The sequence below is a fragment of the Remersonia thermophila genome, chromosome 5 (assembly GCF_042764415.1).
Source record: "Remersonia thermophila strain ATCC 22073 chromosome 5, whole genome shotgun sequence".
Taxonomy (NCBI): domain Eukaryota; kingdom Fungi; phylum Ascomycota; class Sordariomycetes; order Sordariales; family Chaetomiaceae; genus Remersonia; species Remersonia thermophila.
The window spans coordinates 359,379-378,965 of NC_092221.1; the positions used below are offsets into that span (position 1 = coordinate 359,379).

Sequence of the window (19,587 nt, forward strand, 5' to 3'; positions counted from 1 at the left end):
TTCCTAGTCCGCCATGTCGTCCCTCCGCGAGAGATCAAACACGGTCCCGCCACGGGCCTCCAACTCGACCAACCCCCGGCCCGGCAGCACCGCATTCCCGCGAGTCCCGCAGGGCTCCGACGCCGTCCCGGCCCCGCTCCGGCTGCCCCAGCGCCGCGCCACCACCACATCCGCCAACGCCCGCCGCCGAGGCAGCGGGCTCCCTCACGCGCCGCCAGCACCGCTACCAACACCAACGCCAACGCCGGCGGAGCCCGAACCGGTGTCAACCGTCAGGCATCTAGCGCCGGCAACCGCCAACCCTCCAACGCCAACGACCGGGCCCCACCATCCGGCCTGGGCGAGCGGAAAGGCTCCCTGTTCGGCGAGAAAGGCCCAACCTCCTTCGGCAGCCGTCCCGGCTCCATCTTCGCCGACCGCAAGGGCTCCATCTTTGGCGACAGGGGCCCGACGTCCAACCTCGGCAGCCGCTCCGGGTCGCTCTTTGGCGACCGGGGGCCGACGTCCCTGGGCGGCGGGGGCCGGCAGCGAGCCTCCACCTTTGGCGGCGGCCACCGGCCGACGTCGAGCTTCGACGGGCCCCGGGCGCGGGCTGGGTCGGCGGGCGCGAGCATGCCTCCTCCCAAGGGGCCGAGCCCGAACGAGGCGGCGACCAAGGTGCAGGTGAACCAGACGTTTGCGATCTCCATGATGGCGAGCCCGGTCAACGTGGTGCCGTTCCCGCTGGCGATCCCGCTCGGGGTGGCTTTGCTGTTGGGATCGCAGGCGAAAGGAAAGGGGGGCGGAATGCCGCCCCCGAGGAGGTGAGGGGCCGCGGCCGGCGAAGACGTGGGGCCTTTTGCGTGGACGTTGTGTTTTTTTCTTTGGATACCATAAGGAATGCTAGGGTGGGCGGGCCTTGTTGGGTTTTGAATGCGATGGCATCCCGAAGCGGACATGGGCCAAGAAAGAGTCTTGCTCGCTGGCTTGGACGGCTGGTTAACATGGCTTGGGAAGAATCCGGGTTACCATGAGGGCCCTTGATTATGGATCTAATATGTATTATGATAACTTTAAAACCCCTGGTGTCGGGAATATTCAATCGCTCTTTCGCACGTTTTGATCACATTGACCCAAGCGTCGGTCCCAGGCGATGGGGATCTGACTGAGCATGGCCGTGACCGATTTCAGATTGCCTCTCTCGCTGAAGATCCCATCAATGGATGAAGGTCCAGCACGTGCCCCGGAGAACCTGAACAAGCAATAGGTTGCCCCGTCCCATGATTGTGCTAATGTTGTTCCGGCAATGAAAGGGCAAGTCCAGCTCACGTCGCGCAATTACTGTATAATTACTGTATTACCTGACCCGATGGTCTTGTCTGGACTCTTTCTCTTCCCAAAATTCGAACCCCGAAAGGTTCTTGAGACGGCTTGCTCACACCTCCGACTGTCTTCTTGTCCCCGACACAGCCTTTTTGTTCCCATTGTCGCGGGCAGTTCCAAGGGATCAGGCGCCCCAGTTCAAATCAACGCTGGCCATGCGGTTCTCCATCTTCGCCATCCTCGCCGCTGTGAGCCTATCCGCGGCATGTAACTTCAACCCGATCGAAGAAGGCTGGGTGAAAACAATAATGTGCTTCGCGCTCAAGGCGATTGCCATCAACAAAACAACCGAAGAGCTGGGCAAGGACGGACATGGACCGTGGGAAGTATGTATACGATTGATCTGTGCGGGTTGCTGCGAATCCGGGCAATCGCTTCAGACACAAGGGACGGCCGCTAACGACCCCCGGGACCGTTAGGACATCATCACCGGACTGAAAGACATGTCAACCACCATCGAGGCAAGCATCAATGCCACCCTCGCCGTTCCTCTCGACATCAAATACACAGGAACGGATGCGCTGAACGTCGTGGCTGCGTACTTCTACCAGGGCTCGGTGATCATCGAGCTGATGAAGCGGCTCACGCACAAGGCCCGAGACGTGGATCGCGTAGCGGATATCAAGCGGTCCATGGCTTGGGCCCTGAGCGATCTAGGCCTTGCTGAAGAGGTGAGTTGGTATCCAAGCTACGCTATCCTTGCTCGTCTGTTTCTGGTTGCTGACATCGGCCGCGGAGATGCTTTCCTTCGGCTTACGGAACGCCGTGGATGAGGAGGACGCGGCGGCCACAATCGACCGGATTCGCAATGAGATACAGAGGATCCAAGATGCCGCCGCCCGCTCATATGGCATGCCTGACGGATCTCACGGGACCCAACTAGGGACCTATTAGGAGAGAGGCGCGATGGTTCTCTGGTCCTTGGTCATTGGAGGCAAAATGACAGTCTAGATAAAGGGATCCCATGGCTGCACAGATGGTTCTAGCACCGACGGGTTGACCATCTCTGAAGATGACGGGAGGATCTTCTGGTGCTCATTCAAAAGCTGGCATGGCCAGTGGTTGGACGTCACAAGCAGCCCCCCCCCCCAGAAAACGGCCCAAAAACAGAGCTGCGGGTTATTGGGACACTCAAGGATTGAGTCTCCCAGAGATGTTGTCATGTGCAAACACACAGGGTCGTAACTGGCGGGGCTGCGCATAGATTACACCCGTTTTGAGCCTGTAACCTGTATCCTAGGCGCTCTTCAGATACTTCCGTTACCGAAACACTTCAGTCATTAACCGGGCTTCTACTTCAAAACCTCTCTCGGCATGTCCTTGACCTGAGCGATCGTGGCGAGGCTCGCTTGTGGCAGCCCTGCGGGCTGTCTCTGGAGCGCTCTTGCTCCCCCTCCGCCAGCGGCCGAGCGTGGGGCTGATTTTCATATCGGCGGCGGGGGCCGGGCTTGGGCCTTTGACGATTTGCTCAGCGACGCGGCTGGGGCCGGTGGTGGAGGGCGGTGGGATGGTGACGTGGGAGGTCTTGCTTCTGGCCTGGTTCTCCTGGCTCTCGGGGAGGAAGCTGTCGTCGGCTCCGCGGATGGCGACGGCGTCTGCTCGGGGTGTGGGAGATGGTGTGCTGATAGCGCCCGTAACGCTGGCAATGGCATCGCCGGTACCAGGCGTTGGCGCATTCATAGCACCGTGGTCTCTGCGCCGCCGCGGGGGCCGGCGGGCGGAGGCGGAGCGCAGGAGCGTCTCGACGGCTCGTTGTTTGGCTGCACGAGCGGGCTGGATACGGGTGGGCTGTTGCTTTGGCGCTCGGCCTGATAAGGGGGTCTTCGTCTCGTGGTGAGAGATCTGGTCCACCTCGTGCTTGTACCGCCCCCCCTCTCGGGAGAGGAACTCGCGAGCACCGTCTGGGTCTCTGCGGGCGCCGGCAGAGGATTCCATCGTGTGACGCGAGGTGCGCGGCAGAGTCACGCCTTGAACCTAGCATCATGGGCACTGGCCCTGAACTTTTGATACGAAAAAGACTGACTATGGAAGGGGGAGCAAGCTCGAGACCTTTGATGAGCGAGGAACTCGAAATCGTTCTTTGGAATCGTTCTTTGTCCATGACGAAGAGCTCAAGAGCTCGGGCCGGCTCGGATCCAGATCCGGTGGTGATGTGTGTATCAGCCAGCACGATTCCTTTGTCCTCGCAAGGAAAGGAGGCGTATCTGCTTTGGGCAATTGAGCCATCCTGACAAGCCTCGCCGATGTCGTGAGGTGGGTTGTATCGGATCCCGCTCTCTCCGGTTGACTTCATCGGGGTTTTGTTGATGCTTGGGATGCTTGTGAGGGATGGCAGTTTGGCCAAAGTAGCACCGTGTAAAACAGCCCTGGAATTCCTTAAAAAAGCTTGTATATTCTGAAGGACGTTTACGACGAACCAGGCCGGCTCGGAAAGAACGGCGCGCTGGCTCCCACGTAATCATCACTTTGAATCCTCGCCGGCCATCATGCGCTATCCGACCTGGAATCCAAATAATACCCCGTCTTCTCGAAATGGATGTTACACTTGTCCTTCACTTCAGGACTGTTCATCATTTGTGCGTTGCCCAATTCATCACTTTTGCCACATCGTTGGTTATCACCACTCACCATCAAGCGGCGCAGCGTGGCCAAAGAAAAGGGTGGTGCAGGACTACGCCGGCGTTACACCACTTCCGCATCGCATCTTGACCGATCCTGACCGCCGTTTCGGGCCATGTCGTCGAAACTGGATTGTTCCATCAGCATAGCTCACCCATCTTGCTCATGCGAAGAAGCCCTGCGGCGAATGCATGATGGAACTAGACCAGAAGAAGGCTTTGCCTGCCCCAGTAGAAATCACCCAGGTTCTCATCTCCAATTGCTGCGCGCTTGCGGTGTATCAAGCATCCATTCTCCATAGAAGATTCTGGCCATTTTCACATCCACACCGAGCCAATAATGCCACCTCGCGAACCCACTGCCATGATTACGGCCATCTTCGCTGCTTAATTGATTACGCCTCGCTGACACCCAACATTGGCAGGGCGACAAGGCTGGAGCACCGGCAGGCAGCAGAGGTCATTCGTTTAGGAAATAGAGGCGCTTCCGTCTCCAATGCCCAAGATCCAATATCGGGATTACGAGGCCGGCATTATGACGCCGGAGCCAGGGACCTGGGTTGGAAAGGTGAGAGGAACTTTTGTCTTTTTGCACGGGGGTTCTCGGCTGCATCAATAACAATACTACGTAGTTCCACGAGTTTGTGCGCTTTGAGAGAATGCCGGCTGGCCCCGACAACGCTTCGTGGAGGTGTTGTTGGTTCTGCGGTGTGCCGCCGATGCTAGGTCGCGCAGAACTGCAACACCCTCCCCTCCGTACACACCATCGACAATATCGACAACATCGATGCTAGAGATGAGAGACAGTTGATGCTTTGAAGCATAGACAGCACAGAACGTTGCCTCGAGCCTGGGTATTGCATAGTTCACTCACTTGGGCTCTTTGAAAACTTCATCCGGATTGCTGTTGTGGGTACCTACGCAATGCATGCCACGCGGGTCAATCTGAAATGGGCCTGCACCATCCAGTGTCTTTCGTCGGCCTGGGGTTGCTTCTGGTAGCATGTTGAACACTTGCGTTTGAGCATCAGACACAACGGAGCGTGGCTTGGGGGAGCGATCTGTCTGTTCTCGATAGGCACCCGAGCTCAGAGAACCGTGGCCAATATCCGGGACAGGATAGGTCGGCGTGGCCAAAGGGATCTCTAGAATCACTACGCCGGCTCTTATGGCTACTCTACGCACGCGGAGAAAGACCGAGACCACGGGGGTAGGTGGTGGCCGTGGCATGAGGCATTGCATCCAGCCAACTCCTTGCTGTTCCGACCCTTGAGCTAGACCAGAAGCAAGACAATCATAGCCTCGTCTGAGCCACAGCCGTACAGACAGACAGGCGCCTAGCGGGAACCGGCAGGCAGCGCTCGACATGGCCCTCGTATCCCCAGGAACCAAGAAGTCATATCGACTTTATTGGGATATGTGGCCGCGGCCTCCCGCCAGCGCCAAGACAAAAACCTCCCAAGAGCGATGTTGGGTGGCCCGGCGATTTCAATCCGTCGGCAAGTTTAACGTTCTGACAGCATAAGCGGCCCACGTAAGACCGAAATCATCCAGGCTCCCCACTCCTACGCCTGTCCGTCGCCACTACGTGTACCAACAGGCGCGCCGCATGGGAGCCGAACGGGAGCGGCCATGCCCAGCAGCACACATACATACTAGTACACACACATACGTACCAGCTGTTTGGTCCTTTCCCGTCTGGGCTATCGCTCCTTTCCTGCGCCTCCGTGGCGCACGGGCCTCGGCCGTGAGAAGCTACCTCGTACTGGACAGACAGAGTTCCCCAGATCCGGGGGTTGCGTGCTTAGGCGTGGGGGGGAGGGGGGCTTAGATACCTAGTTACCTAGTTGCCTGACCTATCGAGGCGGTGGTGGTATTTTTTTTTACGATGCGTCGGCTGCTGATTCCAGCGGCCAGTTCGTATACGTTAATCAGACGGCAATATGTGGGTGCTGACTCGATCGCAGCGGATCATTGCGGCGAAGGAGGCATCTATCATCATCTTGTTCTCCCCGTATCTCCCCAATGAGCGGCTGCACGGGTTCTTACGGCCGCGGCCAGGCCGGGACGTTTTTTTTTCCTGCCGTTTTGTTGCATGGAGGAGTGGACACACCAGAACACAAAATCACAAAGACATGGAAGATGGAAGATGCGATTTGATACGATTAGTCATGAAACACCGGGCTCGCCGGACGCTTGAGAGATGAGAGAGCGAGCCCCCAGAGACGGCGGAAAGTCTCCATGGACCGGAGATTAGATGATACATTCAGTTGCATTCTGCATTGGGAGTACCGTTGATTACACAGTACCATGTTATTTTTTTTTATTTTTGACCGAACGATGACGACTACGAATTTTTCCCTTCCTACGGTGACGATGGCAACCATTGCGAGCAGCTCGCCCTCGGCTTGGAAGGTTGCAAACAACAAGCCCGTAATGATCCATCATGTTTGACGATGCGACATTCCGCATTTGCAGAGTCAAGGACGCGCCACCGGTGCGGGTACTTGTTTTTCTTTTTTAGGGGCAGCAGCATACTATACATACGGCGTAATATAGTACGCATACACTGTGCAGTGTAGGTAATAGTTCGTTGTGCGATCCGCACGAGGCACACCACCAAGCCTGTCCCTAGAGCCAAGAGAGACATGATCTCCGCCCGTGGAGGCGGGCTACGCGCAGACTTGCTATTATGGCCTGGAGGTATTTGGTAGGCCGGCATGGTCGGGCTTTTTTTTTCTTGTCGCAGACGCTAGTTAATCGGTCCCATGGCTCTGGCCCCGTGATGCATGCAACGCATCTGTCTGCCCAGACCGACCCACGACAAGACAAAAAGCGGTAAAACCTGGAAAAGAGGCCCGACCATGGCGGCCATGGCGACCATGGACCATGGCGTGGTGGCGAACTGCGCTCGTGCAGCTGAGTTTACCCGAATCTCCCGTACTCCAGACAAGGGACAAGAACCAAGCGACCTAGTCCTCTGGTAGGCCCGATGACGTGCCCAATGGGGGCATGCCTTTCCCGGATTGTAGAGCCAGCTCATGCACGCCCCATATAGTTACTCGGTCCTGAGATGCGCGTAATAATCAGAGCCAAGGAGGAGGGAGAAATGATAGGTCCTGTCGGAGCGCCTGTTGGTTAGGGTCTTGGGGGAACGGAGTATATTCGCAGTCAGGTAAGCGGCCTTTGTTGATGGGGGGGGGAAGAAGGGGGCATGGATGGGGGGTTGGGCGGGCAGGAGAGGCTCGGCAAGGTGAGACGCAGAAATGAAACAACGATGACGAGTCTCGGGAGGGATTTTGGTTCTTGATTTGCACTGGTGAGGGAGACACAAAAGAGATGAGACCGGTCATGATTACGATCGGCTGTTGTGTTTCGGACGCCATTGGGAGTGTCACATCACACAACCCAAACGGGAAATTATGTGGCTGCTGCTCACGGGGGGCGCTCACTAAGAGCGAGATGGAACCTGTATTTTTTTTTTTGTATATTTTTTTTTGGCGCAGGAAGGGCCCGGAAGGGGGAGGGGGGGGGGGGGGGAAGAGGCCTGAAGCAGAATGGGAGAATGAGAACGCTTGCCATCCAATCCACCAACACATCCACAGCGAATCCACTGCATATCCACAGGCCCCATCCACAGCACATCCACATCTCATTATTACGGCGTACACAGTATAGTACATAGTTAGTACATACCTTTGGGTACGCTTCATGTTTTATTTTATTTTGTTTTTTTTTTCCTCAGTGGCTCTCAAGGAAGAGAGAGGGGGGGTACCCAACGGATGCAACGAAAGCGGTTTTGTCATTCGTTGGACTGGACCGATGGCATGACGGAGCCGTCGGGCATGACTGATGTAGACTCTCCAAGTGGGGACCCGAGACACCTGACTGCCAGAAGACGATCAGATGAGACCAGGAGGAAGGACGCTTCAGCACAAGATTCAGCAATGTGCGACAGACGCGACAGAAGAAGAAATCAACAAAGGATTCTGCGAGCAGCCAATGTTGGCAAGGTTCTGCATCCGCCTGATCAATCTATGTACTCCGTCCTGCAGCCGTATCATCAAGCTGGACCCTCGCTTGAAGACAAGATACGGGGAGAGCGTAAGAGAGGATGACCGGGGGGCGGGGCCTGCGCTCCATCCAGACACAGCAATGGTCGAGAAGGTCGCCTCGCGCCCCGGGGGGGTGGCCTCGGCATCCATTCCCGGATGGTTGGATCGGATGTTCAGGGCCCAGGTTCACTTCGCCTCGATTTGAAGCGATGCCAAGCGGGTGCAAACAATAAAAGAAACCGGCGCACGTCCTCCCACGCTTGAGTTAGGCGCCAAACTATCATCAAATATATTTCCTCGCCCTATGGATGTCAGGTATTCCCGTCCTTGGGGGAGGGGAAAAGGGGAGAACCAGAGAGGTGAGAGGTTTCTCACCAGCTCGGTTGGCGCTAGGGAGCACGCTGTGCATAAGGACGAGCGTGATTGCATGCGCAGCACCTGCGTAAAAAAAAAAAGGGGCCAGATATGGAATACGGGTACAGCTTATTTTCCCCAGGGGGTGGCCGAGACAAGTTCGATGGCTCCTTTGCACAGCGTGTATGTAACTTGGCTACTGTGTATGAAGTGAGTGTGTGTGTGTGTGTGTGTGTGTGTGTGTGCGTGCGTCGCCATGGTATCATCATTTTCTAGGGGTTCGATCATCAGGCATGGTGGGCGCATCTGGTATTATCCCTTGCGTGCGTGGGGTAACTACTTGTACCACAGTACACATTTATTTGCCTGCGTCGGGTGCCGGGTGTGTTCTGCGTGCCTCCTGAACAAATGTCCTCAACGTACAAGTACCTAACCGTAGGGGGTGGCCCAGGCGCCGGGGCGTTATTACCTATCACGCCCTTTTCGTCTCTTGTGGAGAGCCAATCTCGTTGGGCCCAGCTGTGACATCCCTGCTCAACGTGTCATTCCCCGGCGCCCAGCCCCAATGTTTCCCACGTCTTCACTCGCTAGTCCTGCGCCAAAATTGGACCTAGCTGCGCCGTCCTTCCCCAAGACTTGATCAGGGCCCCGGTACAGTGTGCAAGCCCTCTACTACCTAACGTTTAGTTATCGACGAACCCTGCATAAGATGACGACGTGCTAGCCGACCGGGGACGGGGACGGAGAGTAGTACGGTGGCCACCCCCCCCCCCCCTATCTCCCCTTTATCCATACAGTGGGCGTCGCAGAAAAGTATAGGTTAGTCACAAGCTCAGCTGGGAGGTCCGGGCTTGTTCGGGTAACCTTAGAGGTAGAGAGAGAGATGAGAGAGAAAGAAAAAGATCTTCCCTTGGTTTACTCATACCTTAGCTGACCTTAGGTTATGTGACTCGCATTCCAAGACCACCCCCCCTACCCGATCCTAACTGGCGTGATTGCCCCCGACATCTTCCAAGGTCTACCTAATCATAATAAGCAAATGCGGATTAAACACCTTCCCTTCAACCATTTTCCCCCACATTTGGATTCCTGAAACCTTATCGCAGCAAATCTAGCTCCGTAACCCGACCTTCTAGTCCGTGCCATCCAGAATCTCGCGCTTTTCCTTTCTTCTCATTCTCCTTCCTCCTGCATCACCACCACCGTTGCCACCATCACCATCGTTGTCGTCGCCACGCCTTTTTTCTGTCGGCCGAGTCGCACCCACCCACATGGACCGACCTTGCAATATCATTGCATGAAAGCATCTCGATTCTAGTTAATCATAAAAAAGAGATCCTTGCGAGTCCTCTACACAAAGCCGCTGTGGAAGCCCGTTGCGTCGTCGTCGTTGTCGTCGTCGTCGTCGCCTCTTTTTGCGTTCGCTGTTGACAGGTAAGCACTGCATTGATTTGTTTTCTCTTTGCTGCTGTTGTCTGCCCCCGTCGCTGCTCTGAGCGCTGGGTTGGAGCGACTTGCATGCATCGAGGTCGTCGGCGACGTGCCGGGGATGTTCTTTTACTCCTCGCTCTGTTGTTTGAGTGGCTGCCTCAGGTCGACATGATGACGACTCGAGTCGTTGGAACACGGCCCAAGACACCCCCTCCGCTCTCTCTCACAGTGTTTCACCCATCTTCTTCGTTGATTCCCGATCTGTCCTGTTTCAGTCCCAAGGCCTCGAGTCTTTATTTTTCGAGACATGGGGCGGGGTCGGCCGTTGCGATTTTGGTTGCTACAAAACCAAGAGGCGTCTTCATCTTCCCGATTCTGTCCTACATACAGCCATCGCTGTTGGGGCATATCAAGCTCAGGAGCAGGAGCGCGCGGCGAGGCGACAGCGCCACATTAGAACCCGTGTGTGGTTTGCCACGGGAGTTCTGAGACCCCAAGAAAACCACCTATTTCCGGGCAGATCGCTTTGTTGGTGCAGGGCCTTGAGCAGTATCTGTGCTAGGCGCCGTGACCAACACCGCCGTCCCTCCCCCCCCAATTCCATGATTCACCCGGCGTCTTATCGCACATACACACCACGCATACACATACACCACAGCGTGCACCCCCCCCCCCCCCCCCCTTCCCTTTGACGCAGTCACCTACCTTGATCGTTTCATCCCGCTCACCGCGTCCGCGAGTCAGGCAGTCATCTGTCTTGTAACCTATCACGTTCCATGTCGTGACCACTCCTAACGTTCATCGCAGATCTTCAAGCTGAGCGCGGGCGGTTGGCAATCCGTTCCTTGTTTTTTGTCTTTTTTCTTCATGCCGTCAAGGCCAACTCTGGCCCGCCAGACCAACACCACCACCTCGTCGAGGCGCGGTGCCCAAGAAACCAGACCAAGATGACGGCCCCTCAAGGCCTTCGATTTGAGACGCTTTGCGCCGAGGCCAAGTACATGGAAGTGCAGAAGAAGCTCGATGAGCTGGCTCGCCACCACAGCATCGAGGAGCGCCACGCCCAAGCCGAGTACGATGCCACCATGAGCGCCATCAATGAACGGTTCGAAGTCGGCAGGGCCGAGCTCTCGGCCCAGCTGCCGCCTCCAAGCCGCGAACACTGCGAGCTCGTGCTGCGTCGGAACCGGGATCTGGAGCTCGAGTTCCTCCACCGCACCCACCGGCAGAACGCCGAGGAGCGGGCGAAACGCTACGAGGAGCAGAAACGCATCCTCAACCGCGAGCTCTTTGAGGCGGTGAATTCCGTCATGAAGTCCAACGTAGGTTATCTGCCATGCGCGGTTCGGCTCTTTGCCTTGGACTGACCCCAGCGCAGTCGGCTTTCGGCAGCGTGGCCCTTCCGCCGCCTCCCCGGTTTCCGGAGGTCTCCCGTGCCCACGCCGGATGGCCCAAGCCTGCAGCTGCGGACGTGGCGCATCCCGCTCCTATCGGATATCTCCCGCCGCGGCCGATCGAGGTCCCGCCTGTTCCGTCCTCGCTTCCAGCGCCGAGCGCCTTGGACGCGCACCGCAGCTACGGGGCCGTGCTTCGTAGCAGCCCGTCCGAGCAGCCGGGGGCCCGGTTTCAGGATCCGCTTCTGCGTCGCGGCCAGGCGACACCCATCGCGCCCTACCCCCGGCGTGTCGAGAACGGTCATTTAACGCCGCGTGTGGCATCGCCGGACAAGTCTCCAAGGCCCCACCACGTCCTCTCGAGATCCCCTCCCAGGCCCAGCCCCGCTCCAGAGTCGCGCACCCGCACTCCCCTGCCGTCGGCGAGGGTCAGCCCCGAACGCGAGTCCTCCCAGAAGCGCCGGGTGGACGAGCAGGACGGACAGGCCCGGGGGATCGAGGCGAATCGCGCCAAGCGGGCAAAGCTCGACGACGGAAGCAGGATCGGCTCTCCGGCCGCCTCCCCGGTCCCTCCCAGGCTGGCCGTGCCTGCCGAGCCCGCGTCGACCGGATCTCCGGCGTCCGTGGCTGCCGTGAAGCCGTCCGACAGGACCGTCGCGTTTGAGGAGGTCTACGGCGCCCCCGGGAAGCCCGTCCAGTTCCGACACATGATCGTCCAGTTCCCGCACGACACGGGAGATTTTTACATACTTCGGTGCGACAAGCACGGCGTGCACTTTGGCGAGCACCCGCTCCGGGGAGCGGCCAAGCATCTGGCGAGCGCGCAGCACGGCTTCATGACCAAGGCGCACGTCGTCGCGATCGAGACGCTCGGCTATCGCGTCATCGGCTGCACCAAGGAGATGGCCGACATGAACAACAAGGCCGTCCTTCAGGCGTTCCGGGACGGCTACAAGATCTTCAACGCCAACAACATGAGCCAGGCCAAACGCGCCGAGCTCGGCTATCCGCCTCTGGATCCCCTCAACTCGCAAAAGGTGGCCATGCACCGCAAGCAGCAAGCCGCCGGCAACGCCGCCGAAGCGGTTCCCTGCCGCTTCTACGTGGCCAGCGGGGGAGACCTCAAGTATCCGGTCCTGATCCTGCCGTGGGACGACCTGAGGCCGGCGGGCCTGCAGGGGTCTCTGGCCGACACGGGTCTCTTCCGCGCGGTGGACGGCGCTCTCAAGCTGCCCAAGTGCTACGTGTACCACGAAGACGCGAGCGGCGAGATCAAGGGCATCAAGGGCTGGGCCAAGGGCTACGAGAGCGGCGGCCCGTACGAGAGGAAGCGCGAGTTCCCCGTCCTCTGCGTCGAGGGCCACGACAGGTACGTTTGTTTGGAATTTGCGTCAAGAGCTCCCAGGCAGGCAGGCAGGCAGGCAGGCAGGTGGTTCGTACCGGGCATAGGCTAACCAAAGCGCGCAGCTCCATGTGGACCGTCGGCTGGGTCAGGGCCTCGCATCTGACGCCCCTGGATTTCAACGACAAGAGCGCCCGCGACGTGCCGTACTTTGAGGAGGCGCGGAATTACTACTTTGGCAGGGTCTTGCGTCATCGTGGGGAGGCTTCCAACGCCCAAACCGGTAAGCTGTGCGACCGATGAAGACGGCAGTTTCTTGTGGGACCTGTGCTGACCCGCTGCTCGGCAGCGACCGGGACGCCGCGCCAGGCACGCTCTCCGGGAGCCCGCAACGACGGCGAGGATGTGGAGATGACGGATGCCGGGCAGGCACCTGAGCAGCAAGAGTCGGATGCGGAATCAAACGTTCCGAGCAAGGATGGGCCCGAGGCCTCGTCGACGTCCATGGCGGCCATCGCTGTCCAGGCGCTCACTTTGCAAACGCCCACCAACAGCTTCACGGCCATCAACTCGGAGGGGGGCGGCTCCAGGACGCCTCGGAGCGCCGGCGTGAGCCCCGAGCCTCCGTCGAGGACGGGCTCTTTTTCGAGCTCCTCCAACGGCGCCAGCCGGCGCGTCATCAAGATCCACGCCCGCAGCTCGCGGAAATCCTCCGACGTGGCGCTCCCCGAAAGGCTGGCCGAGCGCGCGGCGGCGGCGGCGGCGGCGGCGGCGGCGGCGACCGAGGCCCCTCGACCCAGCCCGACGAGCCTCCAGCACATCCTCCAGGATGAATCGGCCATCGCGTCTACCCCATCGCAGTCCCCCAAGCTCTCCGCGGCTCGCCACCCGCTTCCGTCCGGGCGCGCGCGCAGCAGCTCGCCGAACCCGGCGGCTCCCAAGTCCGCCACCGGCGAAGAGCTCCCCGACGCCATTCACGCCAACGCGGAGACCCGCGCCAGCTCGGCCCCGGTTCAGCTCCCGGCGAGCGACGAGATGGGACCCTCCGAGGCCGACGTCGTCGCCGCCGCCGCCGCTACGGTTCCTCGGAGCCGGCAGCCGACGCCCCCGTCCGTCACGGAAGAAGCAGCGTCGACGACGGTCGAAGCCCGGCAAGAGGAATCCGCGGAGAAGCCGTCGCCGTCGGCCCAACCGCCCCTGGCGATCCCGTCCTCGGCAACGATCCGGGTCGACACGACCCCGCTCGACACGCCGACCCCGAGCGCCGGCAACACGCGGTCCAGCTCGCCGGCCCTCACGCAGCCGACGACGGCCAGCCGTGCCGAAACCCCCGCGGCCACGCCGGCCCCGGCAACCCCTGGCTCCGCGGAGGCGTTCGAGATCGCCGGCGTCATGGAGGGCGACGCCGAGGTGTACCGAGCTGAGACGTCCGGGCAGCCCCTCCGCCTGCTTTACGAGCCGCAGCACGGGGTCCTCGCGACGCCGGCGGACGCGCCGTACGCGCTCAGGGTGGACCTCCAGGAGGTGAAGGCGGTGGAGCGGGTGTCGGCGCAGAACGGCACGACGTGCGTCGTCACGATCCGGTTCGGCGACGGCGGCAGGCCGGCGCTGACGCTGGTGCTGGGGCTGGCCAAGTCGACGCAGGCCGGCATGCTCAACGGCGTCGGGCACGCTAGGAGGCTGTGCAGCCGGCTGCAGGCTTGGAACGGCGAGATTGTTTGCCCCGCCATCACCGTTGCGTAAGTTTTTTCCCTGCCTTCCAAGGACAACAAGATCTTGTTCGAGAACAGACGAGCTGACCTGGGCCCACCGGGTGGTGTGCGCGACAGGACGGAATCGGTAAAGTGGCGATTTGCGGATGAGACCATGACGCCCACCTCGGCCGTCTCGTCGTCGTCGTCGTCGTCGTCGTCGTCGTCGGTAGCGTCGGAGAAGAGCAGTATCGCTGACACTCCGGCGTCCGAGCCGGCTCTGGTTACGCCGTTGACGTCGACGGCGGATCACAAGGATCCTTTGGCGGCGGCGGCGGCTGATGCTGCTGCTGATGCTGCTGCTACTACTACTACTACTACCACCACTGCTGCTGCTTCAACGTCGAAGCCGGAGCTGGAAGCGGACACCGTCATCGCGGTAGCCGGCGAGGCCTGATGCGTGGCTTTTTTTTTTTTTTTTTTTTTTTTCGTCAGCCGTCAGCGTCGTGACCAACCAACCACAACCAACCAACCCCCCCCCCCCCCCCCCCAAATCATGAATTACGAGCAACACCATCAGAGACGATGACGACGGCACTTGTCAGGGACAAGGTTGCTTTCGCTCTTTTTCGCTCTTTTTCTCTCTCTCTGTCTCTTCCCTTGTCGATACATGTCTAGTACCAGCTCTCGACGGCTTGTCGGTACCCCGCCGTACTTGAAGCCAGCGTGTGTCGGGGGCTTTCTAATCATCGCTCTTTTGTGTTCCTTTTCCTTTCTATTTGTTTTGTTTTTGTATTTTTTTTCCAAGGAGAACTGGGGATGAACGAAGATCTGGGGGGAAGGGGATGGCCCACCCAACACCTGCCGCATCTTGAGATACCCGTTGCTGGAGCGTGGCTTGCCATCCCCGAAGAAAGGCGATGCGGACTTTGGTAGAAAGTGTTTTGTGCATGGTGGTGTATATGGCATCGCATATGGGCATGGCGGCATTTTTGCTTTTTTTTTTTTTTTTCCTCTTCTTTTCTTTTTCTGTTTTCTTCTCTCCAGCCTTGTTTTCGATTTCGTTTGACGGCTTGCGTGCCGATCTTTGATCTTGTTTTATTTCTTCGTGGAGATGCGCTGTGGCGGCGTTCCAGGTTGGGAGGCATTTGTGTTGTGTTGTGTAATAGTGCATATGCGTGCGTGTGCGTGAAGTGTGTAGTTACCTCTCACATAGTTACCTAGACTACCTAATGTTGGGTGTTGTGGCGCAGCGATGCTTCCCCTGCCCCATCTCGCCGTGATCTTTGGGAGATGCTGGTTTCGTAATGGCTGTCGGCCGGGTTGAACTCCGGTCGGTTGGGGGGTTGCTGGGGCTGCAACCTAAACCGGGTAACGGTCCGGGTACCTACCTACATAGTAAATAGCTGGCGGTACGGAGTATTACCTACCTACTAGGTAGTAGTTACCGTGTGTCCGAAAAGAAACCCCCATCCGGGCATTTCCACGGACGCATGGCGGCATGGCGGCGTGGCGTGGCGGCCATGGTGGGTGGGTGGGTTGGCAGCCTGGCAGGCACGCGGAGCTTGTTTCCCGTTTGCGATGGTGGTGGTCGATTTCGAGGCATGTGATTCTGCACTTTTGGCACCGCCCAGCCGGCAATCAAGGTCCCGAATGGCGGGGCTGAACCGGGATACGGCCGCCAGGGACGGGGGACCAGACGTCTTGGATGTCACTGGACGGAGCCGAGAACAGGGCAGGGCACAGAAAGGCAGGGAAGCGCACGTGAGACTGGTGGCCTGGACGGCGCGCCCAGGTGGGTAGGTAGGTGGTCGTTTTTGTCTCATTGCGTCGGCTTCTGACCGTCTTTCAACCTACCTACCTAGGTGGTATCTACCGCTCTCTTTTCTCTTCCCTCCATCTCCGGTACCTAGGGCACCTTGCTTCCTTCTCCAAGTTTGGCGGCAGCTCGAGCGCAGCATCAGCTTCGTCTTGTTGCTTTCTTGCTCGTTTGCTTTGCTCTGGCTCCCGTCTACTGCTACACGGGAGGATTTGACGGCCCCGCTCTCCCTTCCCCCCCCAATCATCCCCCCTGTCACCTGCCATCCGGTCGCTCCAAGGCGCTTCGTGGCTTCTTGCCAGCTGCCTGGCCTTTCCCTGCCCTATGACGTTGAAGTCCGCCAGAGGCAACGACGAAACGGTCGACGTCCACTTGCACGTCGGCAAGCGGTGTTGATGGCTGCCTTTGTGAGTTGATCAGCTTTTTTTTTTTTCCTTTATTCAACAACTGGCAGCATCACTTGTGTGTTCTTGTTTTTTTTTTCTTCTTTTCTTTTCGTCTTGTCGCTTTTCCCAGGATCTATCCCATTCCGTTCAGCTTCGTCCAAGTCTGCTAGGTAGCGTCCCTGGCGGCTTGCTTGCTAGCAGCTTCGGGGTGGCGCTGGCGCGCGCGTCATCGCTCAGCGCCGGGGCGCCCCAGGGTGGCTGGTCAGCGAATCTGATCTCATCCCATCCATCGTTCACCACCTCTCCCATTTCCCAGAACCAAGCTCGCAGCGCTGCACAGCGCAGTGGTCAGCATCCTCCATCTCCCATCCCAACAGCCACGCTTTCCCTCCTTTTCTCTCTCTCTCTCTCATATCATCGTTGTTCCATGATTCGTCCATCCCGATCCCATCCCGTCAGCCAGTCCTCGGACGCAGCCCGGCTAACCTAAGCACGCTCCGCTCCCTCCCTCCAGGAGCCGTGGATCGAGCACATGTCGTCGACTCCGCGCTCGCACTCGCACTCGCACTCGGCGCAGCGCGGCGGCGGAGACCTTTTCGACTCGTCGTCGTCCTCCTCGTACCTGCACCCGCCTACCTCCGCGTTCCGCAACGATGGCCCGTCCTCCTTCCTCTCCCCCGGCACCGGCGGCGGCGGCCCCGCGCCCACCTACGCCGCCTTCTCGCCCGCCACCCTGAGCGCCGGCTCCCCCGGCACCTCGTCCTTCATCGCCGCCTCGGCCGCCAAGCGCAGAAGCACCATCCTGGTCCACCAGAAATCCCCGCTGCTGCTCGCCACGCCGCCGCAGATCACGAGGGCCCTCGCCTACAGCCATCCCTTCCTGCTGCCGCTCAACAGGTTCGTCGGATTGTTGACGTGGACCACGGCCGATCCCTGGGAGAGCTTCTTGCTGCTGGTCGGGTTTTGGGCGGCGGTGCTGTACGGGGACGTTGTCGTGCGCGTGGCCGGGCCCGTGGTGCTGGTGCTGGTGCTGATCGCGGGCATGTACGGCCGGCGCTTCAGCCCGCTGAGCAGCAGCGGGTGGAGCGAACCCGGGGACGGCGCGGCGGCGCAGGGCGACGGCAAGGCGGCGAGGAGGACCAAAAACCTGTCGGTGGACGGTTTGCCGGATAACAAGGCCGGCCCGGCAGGGGCGGGTGGTGGCAGCGGCGGGGGTGGCACAGGAGGAGGCGCTGGCAAGGGTCATCAGAGGGCGGCCTCGGAGGTGACCAGCACGCGCCACCACAAGACGCTGGACGAGATCGTCGAGACGCTGCGCGAGTTCACGGCGCGGTGTAACATACTGCTGGAGCCGCTGCTCGAGCTGACCGACTTTCTGAGCACCCAGCGCACCCCGACGTCGGCGACCACGCGGCCCGCGCTGACGACGCTGTTTGTCCGCATCCTGCTGTGCACGCCGTTTTGGTACCTGCTCACGCTGCCGCCGTGGCGCATCGTGACGACGCAGCGGGTGGTGCTGATCCTGGGGACCATCCTGCTGAGCTGGCACTCGCGCGTGGCGAGGGTCACGAGGGTCATCCTCTGGAGAAGCTTGACCGTCCGGAGGATGCTCGCTCTCGTTACAGGCTTGCGGCTGGACGGCCTGGATCAGCACGGCTCGCCAGCCACGGCGGCCGCGAGCGCTGCCGCGGGGAGCTCGGCTTCCAAGAAGCCCCTGGCCGCCCTCGCGACGGCCATCACGTCTCCGCGCCACTCGGAGCTCACAAAGGCCCTCCGACGCGCCGGCGAGGGCCGCGGCACCGGCGTGCGCTTTACGTTTATCATCTACGAGAACCAGCGGCGGTGGGTCGGGCTGGGGTGGACGACAAGCCTGTTTAGCTACGAGAGACCTGCCTGGACCGACGAGCACAACAACGCCGTTCCGCCGCGGACCGAGTTTGAGCTGCCCGAGGTCGAGGACGGGAGCAACATGCGCTGGAGGTGGGCCGAAGGGTCGAGGTGGAGGGTCGACGGCGTGCCGGACGAGGCGGTCAGGCCGGGAGGAGACGATCGCGGAGATGGGGACGACGACGGCGACGACGAGGAGGAGTGGGATTATGACGGCCCGGGTGGGAAGATGGGGTGGATCTATTATGACAACAAGGTACGTGTCCTTCCCGACCTACCGCTCCCGATCTCCTTGACGAGGGAGAGGCACACGTGAGCATCACGGGCGGCTGGCAACTGACACAACCTCGCAGTGGCAAAACGGCCGCCGCGGCCAGGATGGCTGGGGTCGTTGGACCCGGCGGAGGAAATGGTACCGCGACGCCGAGCTGGTCGAAGCCGACGAGGACGACGAGGACCATCACGAGCCTCCGCCGTCCCAGCCGCAGCAGAACGGCACCCCTCCGGCTCCCCTTGGCAACCCCGGGGCTGGCCCTGCCACGCCTCGACCTCCCCCGGGCCTGAACCCAACCCCGGCCATCCCCACCGTCGACCTCACCCCGAGCTCGCCCGTCGGGCTTTCGCACACCCCATCCTTGTCCACATCATCATCGCCGCAGGCATCGTCGGCCTCACCGCCTACGCCCTCCCTCCTCGGTCGCTGGATCGGCGGCGGCAACAACAACAAGGAGCGGGACAACAAGGACAAGGAGGATGCCGCATCGGTGCTCTCGTCCTCTCTCTCGTCCACCCACACCACCTCCAACCGATCCGTCTCGGCGTCCGTGACGTCCGTGACGCCAGGAGCCGCCACGGCAACCCTCCGCCGCCGCCTGACGGCCGAGTCGTCCTCCATGAGGTCGCAGCGAAGCCGCGCCGCGAGCTCCGTGAGCGCGAGCGTCGCGGTGGAGGATGACGACATCGCTGCGCTGGGGACGGAGACGAGGATAGCGGTGCAGGAAGCCTCGGCCGGAGGGGAAGGCGCGGGGTGGGGGGTCGGAGATGAGGTTAGGATGGGGTTGGAATGATGAGAGGAGGGGTTGGTATCTCTTTTTCTTTTTTTCTCCTCTGTTTCTTCAAGGGGGGGGGAGGGTTGGCCGGGGACAAACAATTTGAGGTGAGGCGCGGGTAACAAACACTACTGGTTCGGGTTCGGGTTCAGGTTGGCGTTTTTTTGCGGTCGGGCTCGGATCGGATCGGATCGAATCG

General features: G+C 60.1%; 4 protein-coding genes across 4 annotated transcripts; all 4 read left to right on the forward strand.

Moving 5' to 3' along the window:
• Positions 1-13: 13 nt before the first annotated feature.
• Positions 14-1,013, forward strand: VTJ83DRAFT_5329 (uncharacterized protein; the record flags this gene model as incomplete). Its single annotated transcript, XM_071011917.1, has 2 exons — positions 14-596; positions 646-1,013. The coding sequence occupies 2 exons, from the start codon at positions 14-16 to the stop codon at positions 1,011-1,013; spliced, it is 951 nt and encodes a 316-aa protein (XP_070864704.1).
• A 504-nt stretch (positions 1,014-1,517) lies between these two features.
• On the forward strand, positions 1,518-2,256 carry VTJ83DRAFT_5330 (uncharacterized protein; the record flags this gene model as incomplete). Its single annotated transcript, XM_071011919.1, has 3 exons — positions 1,518-1,688; positions 1,782-2,033; positions 2,101-2,256. 3 exons carry the CDS (start codon positions 1,518-1,520, stop codon positions 2,254-2,256), a joined length of 579 nt encoding a protein of 192 aa, XP_070864705.1.
• An 8,511-nt stretch (positions 2,257-10,767) lies between these two features.
• On the forward strand, positions 10,768-14,704 carry VTJ83DRAFT_5331 (uncharacterized protein; the record flags this gene model as incomplete). Its single annotated transcript, XM_071011920.1, has 5 exons — positions 10,768-11,142; positions 11,199-12,583; positions 12,682-12,839; positions 12,906-14,295; positions 14,386-14,704. The coding sequence occupies 5 exons, from the start codon at positions 10,768-10,770 to the stop codon at positions 14,702-14,704; spliced, it is 3,627 nt and encodes a 1,208-aa protein (XP_070864706.1).
• Positions 14,705-16,461: 1,757 nt separating this feature from the next.
• Positions 16,462-19,406, forward strand: VTJ83DRAFT_5332 (uncharacterized protein; the record flags this gene model as incomplete). Its single annotated transcript, XM_071011921.1, has 3 exons — positions 16,462-16,473; positions 16,967-18,595; positions 18,693-19,406. 3 exons carry the CDS (start codon positions 16,462-16,464, stop codon positions 19,404-19,406), a joined length of 2,355 nt encoding a protein of 784 aa, XP_070864707.1.
• Positions 19,407-19,587: the final 181 nt, after the last annotated feature.